We start from the raw sequence: 15,152 nt of genomic DNA on the forward strand, positions 1-15,152 counted from the left end.
TTATTAGAACTACACAATATTTTTATAGTAAATGTGATTTGAAATTATTTCTAAGTTAATTAAATGGGCAAGTAATATATTCTCTAAACTAATCAATTTTGTCACTGTGTTAGTCTGTTTTCACGCTGTGGATAAAGACGTACCCAAGACTGGGCAATTTACAAAAGAAAGAGGTTTAATTGGACTTACAGTTCCACATGGCTGGGGAAGCCTCACAATCATGGTGGGAAGCAAGGAGAAGCAAGTCCCATCTTACGTGGATGGCAGCAGGCAAAGAGAGAATGATGAAGACGCAAAAGCAGAACCCCACGATAAAACAATCAGATCTCATAAGACTTACTCACTACCATGAGAACAGTATAGGGGAAACTGCCCCCATGATTCAATGATCTCTGACCAGGTCCCTCCCACAACACGTGGGAATTATGGGAGTAAAATTCAAGATGAGATTTGGGTGAAGATACAGCCAAACCCTATCAGTCACCATCTCTGTTCATTTATGTGTATTTACTTTTAAATGTCTAAAACATAGACAAGTACCCTATAAGAGTTTATGAGAATTCATAGACCCCATGGCAAAAGTTAATGAGGGTGGATATCACATTCACTTGAAGAATCATACCACACATTACAAAATTGGATTATGAAACTGAAAACCGTAAATAAATAGTTCAACAATTCAGATGGAAAGGAATGTCTCTTACTAAACATACACTAATGGAACAATTGTTCCTCAGTGTCCTGACCTGGCCTTGTTCTTCCTTCTCTCTCCCTGATGGTCTCAGCACCTCCTTGACCCCAGCTGTCAGCTCAATGCTGTTGACTCCTGATCTGAATTTTCAAACAAAAACTCCTTCTCAAGATTCATACCTGCTTAGTAGTATGCCCATATCTTCATCTTGATGTCTCAGAAGCATCTCAAATCCCAAACATAGCAAGTTTCCCTTTAATCTAAGCTTCTTCAATTCTCTGTTCTTAGTAGTGATAGCAAAATCTTCTGGTTGCAAGAAGCTTTGAATAATAAAAGTGTTCCTAGTTGCGCGTTTCTTTTTGTGTCCAGCTGCTGAGAGTGCGCTGCTATGTATTATCTACTCCAATTCTCAACATGTCTTGTGTGTGGTTTCTCTTTTTCCAAACACAGTACCATCACCTTTTTAATTACAACTCTTTCAATTGTGTCCTAACTGGTCATTCTTTTTTTCTTTTTTTTAATCTTTCTACATTGTGATATATCTTACACACCCCAACCAGATTAATGTTTCTAAAACATTGCTGCGAGCATTTCCCTCTGCTCCGCCACCTTTAGGATCCAGTAGGATGTGCAAACTCTCCAAGGCATGGTCTTCCCTGTGCAGATGCAGACCTTCGCTTACTGGGAGTATCCTTTGTGTCAGCCATATGGGCTCTTGCATGTGAGCAGCTGCACCTGACTCATCTCTGTCCCCACACCCTGTCTGAGCCCCATTCTCACTCCGATCATCTTACAATGGCAGCTACACTAAATTGTTCCCTGCGTTTGGAAACCGCTTCAGGCTCTTGACCCTTTTGGGATTCAACTCAGCCTTTCTTAGACATTCTCTTTTGGCTCCTTAAGACTTCTCAGCCTACCCTATGCCCAGAATTGGCTAAATGTCCACTTCCTCTGCTCCTAAAACACATACTGCATGTTTCTCTGATGGTATTGTGTTGATGTCCGCATTTCTCTTGTCTCCCTGCTGTTCTCCTGTGCCAGGTGTCATGGCTGCTGCTTCGAAGCCTCTGCTGCCCCTCACCCAGGACATTTGCTGCTTCCCGCCCTATGTTGCCATCATTTGTCTGTGGGGTCTCCCACAGACCCCAACACCTTGCTGGCAGTGACCATCCTATTATTACTTGATCTTATTAACAGCAGATGCACAAGTATCACCTGAACAAAATTTTAAAAACATCTTAGGACTCACAAAACTAAAGAGATTTTTTGAGTTGAAACTTGTTCTGATAACAAAGGTCCAGTTGAGTTATGAACTACACCACAATACACTATGACATACTGTAACATTTCTCATTTCTAATTTGAAATATTGGACTCATGTCATTATAGAAAGTGGGAGCAATTTTTTTTTTTTTTGAGACAGAATTAGTTCAAGCAATTCTCCTGCCTCGGACTCCCGAGTAGCTGGGACTACAGGTGCCCGCCACCACACCTGGCTAAGTTTTGTATTTTTGGTAGAGACAGGGTTTCACCATGTTGGCCAGGCTGGTCTCAAACTCCTAACCTTAGTTGATCCACCCACCTCGACCTCCCAAAGTGCTGGGATTACAGGCGTGAGCTACCGTGCCCGGCCAGTGGGAGCAATTTAATGAAAAAAAGTGTTTGGGAAAAGGTGTTTAAGATGCACATCTATAGCCATTTGACATCTATGTAAGTGGGAGGAGTTGCACTGACCAGATTGCTTTCAAGAAAAGACATGTTACCACCAATTCAGGGGGTGATGTCATTTGGAAGTTATTGGCCACCTCAGAGATTGTCTCAGCTGCAGAGGCCCACTTTACCCAAGCACAGGCTGTTTTTGGAGCGTCCCCAATCCAGTGACTGATTGAGGAGCCATTCTGCCCAAACTCAGGACAATCCTGAAGTACTGTTATTGCTCCAGAGTTCACTGTCATTCACCTGCAACCCAGCTCACTCTTTCTTGGCCCAGTCCTTCTTCCTGTCCTTCCCTCCTTGGGTATTGGTCATAAGGTACTCCCTGATAAACATCCTGCACACTAGCATCCATCTCAGAGTCGGCTTCTTGAAGAACCCAACCACAACAGTTTGTTCCATCTACAGCAGAAATGCATGCACCATTAATAACAAAACCAGGTCTGCGTGTGACACTGCCTCCATATACTTCAATCACCCATTCACATTACTTTAACTCATCTGAGACTGCGACTAGAAGAGAATTAGTGCTGAGTTCTCTTTCAATTATACCCCTCTATACACGATGAACAATATCTTGTTATTTTCCCTCAGAGCAAGCAAAAGATAGAAGAATAAAAAAGAAGCAAGGGAAAAAGTTAAAAAGATTAATTTTAAAATAGTTGCTCATGAACTTAAAAAAATAAGCTATGTTTGTTTGGTTGTTTTTGCTCATTCAGCTGGCCCAAGTTCAGCTAGTGTTCTGAGCAAAAATTCAGTTGTTATCTCTAATATTTGGAATATATCGGGGATAAGAGTAGCTAACTTTTCTACAATGCTTTTAAACAAAGTAGTTCTTCTACAGGATGCTTATTTTAGACTGCTAGATTGTGAAAAGAGGTAAAGAGTCATAAATATAACAACATAAAGAGTAAGGGGGCTGGGTGCAGTGGCTCACACCTATAATCCCAGCACTTTGGGAGGCTGAGGTGGGAGGATCGCCTGAGGTCAGGAGTTTGAGACCAGCCTGGCCAACACAGCGAAACCCCATCTCTGCTAAAAATACAAAAATTAGCTGGGCATGGTGGCTCACCCCTGTAATCCCAGTTACTTGGGAGGCTGAGGTGGGAGAATTGCTTGAACCCAGGAAGCAGAGGTTGCAGTGAGCTGAGATTATGCCATTACATTCCAGCCTGGGCAACAAGAGTGAAACTCTGTCTTAAAAAAAAAAAAAAAAAAAAAGGAGAGAGAGAGAGAAGGAAATAAAAGGAAGGCAAATAACTTTTCCCCTAAAAATTGTTTAAAATTATTAAGTAAGTCCAAGGGAGGAAAAAAAAACCCAAAATGTTTTAGGAACAAGAAAAAGACACCCCAAGGCATAAAGTAGCATTATAATAAAGAGAAACACAAAAGATGCAAGTTGGATACAAAAAAGGCAAAAATAAACTATTTGAAATTTGGGGGTGTAAAAGAGTAAAACAAGCTCTGAGAAGCATGGCAGTATCTCCTTCCAAAGCACTTTCTAGAAAAATGGATGCCCTGCAATATTGTCAACCAGATACCTGAAGGGGAACATGGTGGAAAGAACTGGATTATTTCTTGGGGTCATTTTAGTCTTCAATCATATGAAAAGTCTCTTTAAACTTATTTTTATGGAGTGTATTGTAAAGTCATAATCATATTATGTTGAGATAGTTTCTTTAAAAGATTAAAATGACCAAGAACTTAAAAACTGATGACAATTTCTATACGTAAACAACTGGAGTCACCATGATCCAAGGAGGATGATAGGTTATGTTTCCCCTGGTTGAGAGCAATAATAGCTTCATACAGGAGACTGTAATAAAACTGTGTTACTTTTCTGCATCTTTAATATGAAAAGAAAAGCCATTTGAATCATCATGGCATCAAGGAAATGAAATATATCTCATGTTTTACTTATTTATTTAGAGAAAAGTATCATCTAGATAAGGTGCAATTATTTCATTTTTGTTTATATGGACTTTTGATGGAAGTAAAGCCATGTGACCCCAACCAGAGGTGATGACAACTAGGCTTAACAACAGAAGTAAACAAGATTCATAAAATCACTGGTATTCATTTTAAAACTTAGCTTATTTTTCCAATAGTTGCTTTATGAGGATTGTAATAGCAGATTATTTACTTGAAAAGTATTTTTCATGACTTTGGCTTAGAAAAGGTCATTGCTCATGAGAAGCTTGGTTATTAATAATAACTGACTTGAAGAGGCTGCATTTTTTTAGTAAAGTGCGGAAATATGTTACAGTGAGACAAGGGTATAAAAAGGTAGTTAATACATTTCACAGAACGAAGACTGCCTCTGACAACACCATCATGGTATCTTGGTAGATGGAGAGAAGAAGAAAACATGGGCCACTTAATAAATATTGGGATAACTGACTCCATATAGATAGAAAATAAATTGGACCCCACCTTAATTATATCTGTGAACCTCAGTGGGGGTTGAGGGCCTAAATGCAAACAGTAAAAATATAGACATAGAACAAATACAGAAAAAAATAGGAACGCATCTTCATGAACTCGTACATTTCTTAAACAAAGTCCAAATGAAGACAAGGCCAAAGTTAGGAGACAAGAACACACAATGGGTCTTTTCAGTAAATGGTGTTGGGAAAACTAGACATCCACAAGCAGAAAAATGGAATTAGGTCATTATCTCTAATTTATGGTGTCTCTAATGCCATATACACAATTAAACTGAAACTGGATTAAAGACTTAATGGAAGGGCCTAAACTATGAAATTAGTAGGAGAAAACATAGGAGAAAATCTCCCTAACATTGCTCTAGGCAATGACTTTTGGTTATTACCCCAAAAGCATGGACAACAAATACAAAAACAGAACAATGGGATTACATCAAACTAAAAAAAACTTCTGCACGGCAAAGGAAATCAATCACCAGAGTGAATGAAGTGACAACCTATATATAGAAGGAGAGAATATATTTGCAAACCATACATCCGATAAAAGGTTACTATCCAAAACATATGAAGGATTCAAACAATGCAATAGCAAGAAAACAATCTGATTTGAAAATAGGCAAATTCAATGAAGCTATTAAAAAATGGGCAATGAACCTGAACAAACATTTCTCAAAAGAAGACGTACAAATGGCTAACAGGTATATAAAAAAATGCTCAACATCACTAGTTATCAGGGAAATGCAAACTAAAAAACCAAAATGAGGTATCATCTCACACATGATAGAATGGCTATTATCAAAAACATGAAAAAAACAAGCATTGGTGAGCATATGGAGAAAAGAGAAGCTTTGTACTGCATTGATAGAAAAGGAAGTTACTATACTCACTATAGAAAACAATATGGAGCTTCCTCAAAAAAATTAAAAATAGAACACTCTAGCAATCCCATTACTGGGTATATATGAAAAGGATATGAAATCAGTATGTTGAAGAGATATCTACACTTCCATGTTCATTGTGGCATTGCTTACACTAGCCGAGATATGGAATCAAGTGGCTAAGTGGTCACCAGCAGATGAATGGATTAAAAAATATGTGGTATACATATACAATGGTTACCAAAAAAAGGGACGAGTTAAAATAAAACAACTGTAATCCCAGCACTTTGGGAGGCCAAGGCAGGCAGATCACGAAGTCAAGAGATTGAGACCATCCTGGTCAACATGGTGAAACCTCATCTCTACTAAAAATACAAAAATTAGCTGTGGGTAGTGGTGCGTGCCTGTAGTCCCAGCTACTCAGGAGGCTGAGGCAGGAGAATTGCTTGAACCCAGGAGGCAGAGGATGCAGTGAGCCGAGATCGCGCCACTGCACTCCAGCCTGACAACAGAGCAAGACTGTCTCAAAATAAATAAATAAATAAATAATAAAAATAAAAAATAAAACAAAACAAGGACCGTTAGCCTTAAGACTATTCAACCTTAAGAAAGAGTGAACTGTAGCCCTTTGTGACAATATGGATGAACTGGAGAACATTATATTCAGTGAAATAAACCAGGCACATAAAGGCAAATACCACATCATCTAACTCATATGTGCAATCTAACAAGGTTGATCTTACAGAACGGAGAATGGTTGTGGTTCCCAAGGGCTGGAGTTACTGGGGAGATGTGTGTCAAAGGACACAAAATTTCAGGAGGAAAAGTCCAAGAGATCTATTGTACAACATGGTGACTATAGCTAATAATTTATTGCATTCTTGAAAAATGCTGACAGTGAATGTAAAGTGTTCTCACCACAAACATGATAACTGTGTGAGGCAACCTATATGTCAATTGATCAGATTTAGTCATTCCACAATGGATATATATTTCAAAACATTATACTATACACAGGAAATACATATCATCTTATTTAAAATGTAAATAAATACATATCCTTTTATTTAAAATGTAAAAAATCATATATATGCATTTAAAATCAATATATAATATATGCAATATATAAAATATATTTATATAATAAACATCAAATATATATTATATGAATATATTTTATATAATAAATTGTATATATTATAGGCATATATTTATATATAATAAATATATATTATACATACATATAGCATTCTTTGATGTTGAAACCAGTCTTACACACTGTCTTTTTTTCCCTCTAATTAGGGTAAAGTAATTGGAGATATTGTTTATAAAACACTTAATAAAATGCTGCATTTTAAAGAAAGGTACCTGCTTTGATTTCTAGAAAAGAGGAATTTTAAGTCATTCTACCTCCAGGACAAACCTGTCTGAAGGAAACCATAGAAGCTGAGTTCTGCGCTCAGATATCCTACCTTTCTCTTCTGCAGAGCATAAATCCCCAGGGTAACTGAGTAAATGCATGCATTTAAGCGTACTGAAGCATGAGTGCTTTCTTGCATCATTTAAAAAGGGAGGACAGTGAAAGTTCCCACTTCACTAGTTTTCTTTTCTCGCATTAGGGTATTAAATTAAAAAGAGAATTTAAATTCTCATTTTAAATAATAAATTAACATAAAAGGATTATACATTTAATACATTACCATTCTATTTTTCCCCAGGTCTATATTTCCCCTGTATTATTCATAACAGAAGCTCTGCAATTCCCAAGTCGTTGTTGAAAAATAAATACGAAAAAGTTGTGGATGACTGCAGTGTATGGCCACACACAAAAGACCCCAGCAAACTGGAGCCTAAGTTCACCACTGTTCCACTTTAATGAGGAACTAAAATAGAAAAATAACCTCAAAATGTTGTCCTTTCCATAAACAATATTGTAACTAACTCCAGTATCTAAAGAGATAGCAGGAGAAAGTTGAAGAAAGCGACAGATTAACAATGAAAGACCTTTCTTTGCTGACAGAGTCGGGTTTGGAATTTGGTGGAAGTTGATAGTGCCAAGGTTGGAACAGCTAATGAGCAAATGTCTGAAAGCAAGAGTGGGGGAACTGCCAAGGCTATTTCTGGGCACAGAGCTGCCCCTTCCCTAGGCCAGATGACATTGGTTGTCAGCCCTTGAAGAATGATGCCATTAGAAGACGGCATCCCCGGCCGCTCACCTCGAGTGGAAGGCGAGCGGACAAACTCACAGCACTATTTTTAACTCAGCATTCATTTCCCCACTTGCACCAACAGCAATCCAGCAAGACGTTATGGTGACAGACGAGACGCAGCACAGGACAAAAAGCTGCATGGAAGCGGGATTTTAACATCGAAATGTGCAGAGCTGTGTTCCTGTTGGGCTATGGTACACAAAGTGCCACCAACACAAGAGCTGGAAACCCTGGCAGTGACATTGAATTCTCCCTTCGATTTGAAGGAGGACAGGGTTAAAAAAAAAAATTGTGGTACATTAAAATGGGAAATTGCCACAAATATAGACACCGAATGAAACATGTAAAAGTGGATGTTTCTGGTTGTTCTCTGCATTCCTAGCATGGCCATTTCATCTCACTACTGGCAAATATTAACTTAAAAATCCTTATAAAATATAACTCTGAAAGCTTGGTGCTTCTTAGACATTTATTTACCTGTAATTTTAACTGTCTTTCTCTATGAATTTTAGTCTGCTTTCCTGTCTATTTTTTTAAAAATCCCCATGGTCTGAAGCCAGAATGGTGATACACAGGCACTTTAGACCAATCCCGTCACCCAAAGGCTTTCGCCAAGGCACTCAGGTGCCACATCACTCGTCTCAGCCCCTCCATCTCCCAAGCAAAAGCTTCTGGAGTCATTTCTCATTCTGACCTGCTCTCTTTCACCAAATCCATTCTCTGCTTTTCCTCTCTCCAATTCAACAAATTCTCTCTCTCTTAAATTAGTCCCTCAAAATCTTTTGCCCTACATTTTAACATGTTGTCTGTCTTGACTTTTAAAATAGCTTTATTCCTGGGTCCTTTGTATTCATTTCTCCCCACTCCTACCCCGGTTTCCCATTGCAAAATGAATTATTCTTCTGGGAGTCACCATGGGGTTGTGTTGGAATCAAAACATCTGCATTTGAGTCTTGAATGTATTACTGAAGACTGCACAGCCTCATCCCTCTTCTCGTCTTTCCCTGATTACGCTTTATCTACATTACAGAGTCACTGTATTAATTAAGGTGACACAGATGAAAGTGTTTTGTAAACTACAAAGTTTTATATAAATATAAATAGAAGGTGACATTTTTATCCCGCAGTCAATTAACTTTCCTGGCAGTGTTGATCCCCAGCAATTAGAACACTCAATTAAGCACCGTTCAAGTTCAATGTGGCACCTAAAATGGGAAAGACAAAGCTTGAAAATGTGTTAAATATAAATCTGCTTGTTAAATGGAAATGAAGTGAAAGAAGAGATTTGGACTTTTACTTCTGCCTATATGTTTGAAGGCAGCAAACTTGCACTTCTGGATAGTTACATATATTTCAGAACTGCTTAAGCTTCAACCACCGTCAATAATAAGCATGTTATTTATATCAATCTTTGAAATTTAAAAAATTTATTGCAGGCATATGCTCTAAAATAAGCAAAGGGTTATGACTACTATCAAAAAAAGACATGATGAAAAAATAGTATTGTTTCCAAATATCATCTAAACACATATGCACATACTCTCCGCTATATCCAATATTTAAAATGAACCTCCTGGAGGCAAGATAACAGTAATTTAGTTTCACTGTTGGCAGCAATATTGCTGGGATCAACTGGGTCACTTCTACTTCCCAAGGAAGCCAATTTTTAAGGCTTCAGGTTTGCTCTTCCAAAATTAGCTGGGTGAAATAGTCACTGTGTGGTCTCCCAGGAAAGGCAGTGGAGCTGCATTTACATGAAAAGACTAAGAAAATCTCTTTCAAGCCTAACCCACAGGGAGAGCCAAAATTCTAAGTCCTTTCCTAAAATTTAGCTGATTTCTTATTTTCCTCCCCTAATACTCGGTTGTTAATTTTTAAAAAGCCTTGATGAACTACAATCCTGACCGTTGGAGTATAATTTAATTTACATATTAATATTTCTTTTGAAAACATTTTATTTGATTTATTATTATTATTATTATTATTATTGTATTATTATTTTGAGACAGAATCTTGCTCTGTCACCCAGTCTGGAGTGCAGTGGTGCTATCTTGGCTCACTGCAACCTCCACCTCCTGGGTTCAAGATATCCTCCCTCCTCAGCCACCCGAGTAGCTAGGATTACAGGTGTGTGCCACCATGCCTGGTTACTTTTTGTATTTTTAGTAGAGACTGGGTTTTGCTATGGTGGCCAGGCTGATCTTGAACTCCTGGCCTCAAGTGATCCTCCTGCCTTGGTCTCCCAAAGTGCTGAGATTAAAACATTTTAAAATGTAAATTTAAATGTTCAGAAGTCAATTTGTTTAAGACCCTTCTAAGTTCTGAGTAAAGGCTAAGATTGCGAATGGGGTATAATTGTTACTGTGTTTTGGAAGTAGTTCACCGCAGCCTCGCACTACTGGCCTCAAGCCATTCTCCTGTCTCAGTCTCCGGAGTAGCTGGAACTACAGTTGCGTACCACATCACACCTAGGCCTCCCAAGTAGCTGGCATTACAGCAGTGTGCCTCTGCACTTGGCTGTTGAAGCAAAGGTAATTTGAGTTCTTGCACCTTGCAACCAATAGGGTCATAGTCAACACATGGATCTGTGCCAATCTGGGAAATCTAAAAAGAGATAAACTTACATTTCAAACAATCCTTGTTTGAATTTTTGTCAGACTTTATCTTCAGATATTTGGTGAAAGGTTCTAATGTGAGCCTGACTGGGGGCTGGAGCAGCCTGTCCATACGAAGTTAAAACCTGCAGTGTGGTGCACGAAGTCCCATGAGGGTCCCACCCACGCTGTGATGTTGAGCATCATCTGTTCACTGATGCCCCAGATCTGCAGCCTGGATTCCTGAACTCTACTCTCCCATATCTAATTTCCTACTGAGAGCATCCACTTACTTGTTTAGTGTGTATTTCAATCTCAACACATCGATAACTAGACTCCTCATCACCTTCCTTAAACAGGTCCACTGCATCTTCTGCTCACTCAGTAGAAAGCAATGCCATTCCTCCTGATACTCAGGTCAGAAGCCTGACCTGATTCTTGATGTCTTTATTTTCCTCACACCTGGATCCAACCACTAGGAAAACCGATTGAATAGACCTTCAAAATAGATCCAGAGTCTGTCTTCTACCCATCACCTCCTCTGCTCTCCCCCAACACCATCTCTCACTTGGATTCACTTTCCAATAGGTCATTCTACTTGCTCCCTTTCCCTGCATAGACCATTCTCAGCACAAGAATCAGATGCATCTTATTCTTCTTTTTTAGAGATGGGGTCTCACTATGTTGCCCAGGCTGGAGTGCAGTGGCTGTTCACAGGTGCAAATACAGTGCACCACAACCTCAAACTACTGGACTCGAAGTATTCTCCTGTCTCAGCCTCTGGAGTAGCTGGGACTACAGGCTCGTCCTACCGTACCTGGCTAAAAGCATCCTTTTAAAACCTTAGTCTAGCCATGTGACTTTTCTGTTTAAAGTCATACAGTAAAGCCTCCATCTCACTCAGCAGAAAACCCCATGTCCTGAAAACCGAAGTCCTGATCTAGTAAGTCCCCCATGAAAAGGTTCTGCTCCTTCTGACTCAGGACCTCTTAGTGCTTTCTTGTTCACTTGACTTCCGCCATAACAGCCTTTCTGTCATTCCTCAAGCTTGCCAGGCAAACTCTAAACATCATGGTTCTATCTCTTCCCTTTACCTATGAACTGTCTCAAACCCCTCCACATCTTTGCTCAAAGTTTCACTTTTTCAAGGCAGCTTTTCCTGACTATTCTGATAAATTTTGCAATCCTCAAATCCCAACAACTGCCATTTCTTTCCAGGCAATAAAATACCACATAAAATAATATTTTCCTTCCTTTGTTTGCAAGTACTTGCAAAGGAGCTGACAAGTTTTATACTATATGATATGTGTTTAGAAGAAAAGAAGCTGCTGAAGACAAAATTATTCAATAGAATTATTTCCTAAAATCATAAACATATTGTTTATAAGAGACAATAAATTATTCTTTTGGCCATAAGCTAGTTTGAATTGGTTTCTGTCACTTCAAAAGGATCAAGATGAATACATTGATTTATAATGATCTGGCAAATTTAAAGAGCAAAAGTTAATGATTCAAAAAGCTTTGTTTACATTTATGTCTCCTAAAAATTACATTAAAATATTATACCTATTTATTCAATGGACATACTTCTGGAAATTTTTCTTGAAAAATATAATCTTAAAATCAGACAAAGGCCAATGCATAAATAAGTTCATTTGATACCTTCTTTGTAATGGTCAAACATTAGAAATAAACTCAAATTTTAGCACTGTATTAGATGTTTTCAAAATGTAGCTCACAGACCTGTAGGGATCCCTGAGACCATTTTGGGTGATTTCTAAGAAGAAAATCTTTTTCATGACAAGGCTGAGGTGCTGTTTGCCTTTCTCATGGTGTTGATATTTGCACCGTTGGAGCAAAAGCCATGGTGGGTGGGACTGCTGAGCCTTACCATGAATCCCAGCAGTGACACTCACAGGATGACTATTCATTGTATTGTTTACCAACGCATAGTCTGAGTTGGTTTTTCAAAAATGCCAGATTCGTTTACAGACACTTAATGAAGCAAGAAAAAGAACAGTTTTATTACATTTTTACCCTAAAGCTCATGTTATTTTTAATGTTGTATGTCCTATGTAATAAAATGGGATTTAGAAGGCACAGTGTTTCCTCTGCCTCCTGAGCAGCATGGAACTGTCTTCTTCATGTCACAGTATGTCTGACGTGAATGTCATACTTCATGTCAGAGTATGTCTGTGATTGCTTAAGTTGCAAATTCGAGCGGCTGCTTTTTTTTTTCATGGAATTCTATTTCTTTCTTAAAAGAATGGCTACCTAAAATCAATGGTTATGCAGTCTTTTCTATTTGTCAAACAATTTCTTACAGAGAAATGAGCCCATCACTCCTACGATTACAACTGATGGTGTTTATTGTAAATAATAACATTGAATCTTTCAAGAAAGAATAGAATTTTAGAAAACTTGTGTCCATCAGCATGAACTTGACAGTTTACTTGAAGACTTTCTGATGAGATCATGGTAATGTTAGTAGTTGTGATATTTTGATATTGTATAACAAATCGTATCAACATTTGGAAGACCTGCATAACACGGTGAACCAATCACTTCCAAATGATCAACTTTTTATGTTACAAAATCATGTGTGGGTAAAACGTTCCTTCCAAAGCTATGACAGACCAGTGAATTTTAAGATGGCAGAGTACAGAAAATGTGTTGATACAGCATCTGACTATTGTAATGAATCATTAAGATACTGCCATGTTTTAATTCTCTGCATAGTATGGAGTACCATTAGGTGTTTTCTGGTTTATTCACTTGTTTTATTTGTTGATTGTTTCTCTCTCCTGACTGAGAAGAGAGTCAATGAGGGGAAGGACTTTGCAGACCTTTTGTATTATTGCATTCCTCAGTGTCTAGAATAGTGCCTGGCATGGAGCAGATGTTCTGTAAATGAGGATTAAAGAATAAACACAACCACAAAACGAACCTTTATGCAGCTATTACCAGCCTGGTTTACCAAGAATATCTAGTGATTTGAGGAAATTCTCAAGATACATGGTTATTATATGTGCAGGCATATCTAATATACAATACACAATACATATTCTACAATATATAATGTATGTAATATATATATGCCCCATAATAATAATATACATATATTATTATTTTCGTGTGTGTGTGTGTGTGTGTGTGTTTGTAGGTGTTCTCAAAAAAGTAAAACTCACAGGGTCGGTGGGAAAAGAAGGTTGGGGAAGACCACAGGAAACCCATGCAACTTTGTAACAAGGGCAACTAAAAGCCAATTATTGGTACCTGGGGAGATACATTGGACAGCTCAGGAAGGCAGCTCAGTGTGGCTAGAAGCAACACCCACAGGTTTTGGAAATAGTTTTATAACATATTAGTTCTATTCCTAGGACCTACCTCAGGTAGATTATTTACATAATTAAAACAATTTTATTTCATATTCAGCTCAGGAAACTGACTTGAAGAATAGAAGAAGTGAGTCTATCTAAGGTTCTGCCACTACAAAGCTGTATATCCTCGGATGAGTCTGATCACCTTATTGATTTTTCTGGTAAGGAAATTGTAGTTGAAATGCAGGATCTCTAAAGATCATCCTGACAGGTAGATTCCACGACAGTCCATGCCATGATGCAAAGAATAATTTAATGAGAAAAACGCTCTGTGGAATCCTTTAAACATATAATTTCTATGTTGTTGCTTTGACCTGCTCATCTACAGAAGATAAGACATTTGTTTGAAATCCTCATCCAATACAGAAAATCCCTTCCAGTTACATTCTAAGAGACCTTGCTTTTAGGAGGTTTGAGGAAAAGAAAGTTATCTATTTAAAAATTATCTGAAAGACGACTAGATAACCAAGCCAATGATGTGCTGCTTCTTTTTTTTTTTTTTTTTCCTGTTGTAATGTTAACAACACATGCCCTCTGGAAAACCCAGCCAAAATTCCACCTGGAGAGAAAATTAGATCAACTAAAGGTCCTGTGAAGATTCAGTCAGTAGTAAAGAGGACATCTCATATGCCCTGTCATTCTTCACCCTGTACAATTATCCTGCTCTAAATAAGCAGATCTTAGATTACCCGACTTCTAATCATTGGTCTGGGAAGTAGTCGGGCTTTGGAATGAGATGTGTGGGAACCGAAAGAACAGGGCTTACCTTTCACGGTCACGTGGACGCTCTGGCTGGTGGAGAGTTGTGGTTGAACCAACACGTTGCACGTGTACTCCCCCTCGTCCACTTCCTTTTGCACATCCGAAAGTTTGAGAGTTCCGTTGTTCTCAAATGCCACTTGGCGGTGGTTGAAAGGAAGCAGGTTAGAGTTCTTGTACCATTTAATGGAGTAATACGGGTAGCCAATCACACGACAGTGAATATATGTGTCCCGTCCCGCTATTGCTGTGATGTTTTTCATTGGTCGAATGCTTGCAGGCCCTGGAGAGACACAAAGAAACTCTTGAAAATAATTTAAGGGTACATCTCATGTGGGGAGATGGGGACGCTTTTCCCTGAGTTAAAAATGTAGATTCTATTCATATAAGCACATCTTTTTCAGTTAAACAAATATTTTTGCATGTGGCATTTTCTACAAAGAAGGTTTTTCTTCCCTTTTCTTAAATTCAAATGAATTAAGT

At 38.3% G+C, this 15,152-nt stretch overlaps 1 protein-coding gene across 1 annotated transcript in view; it reads right to left on the minus strand.

The window, feature by feature from the left end:
- DSCAM (DS cell adhesion molecule) overlaps positions 1–15,152 on the minus strand; it is an 812,825-nt gene that overhangs the window by 288,315 nt on the left and 509,358 nt on the right. The window contains exon 8 of the mRNA XM_037985374.2: positions 14,677–14,952. Within this exon, the coding sequence (XP_037841302.1) occupies positions 14,677–14,952 (276 nt within the window). The remainder of the gene's footprint in view (positions 1–14,676; positions 14,953–15,152) is intronic.

Source organism: Chlorocebus sabaeus, chromosome 2 (genome assembly GCF_047675955.1).
Source record: "Chlorocebus sabaeus isolate Y175 chromosome 2, mChlSab1.0.hap1, whole genome shotgun sequence".
Lineage (NCBI taxonomy): Eukaryota > Metazoa > Chordata > Mammalia > Primates > Cercopithecidae > Chlorocebus > Chlorocebus sabaeus.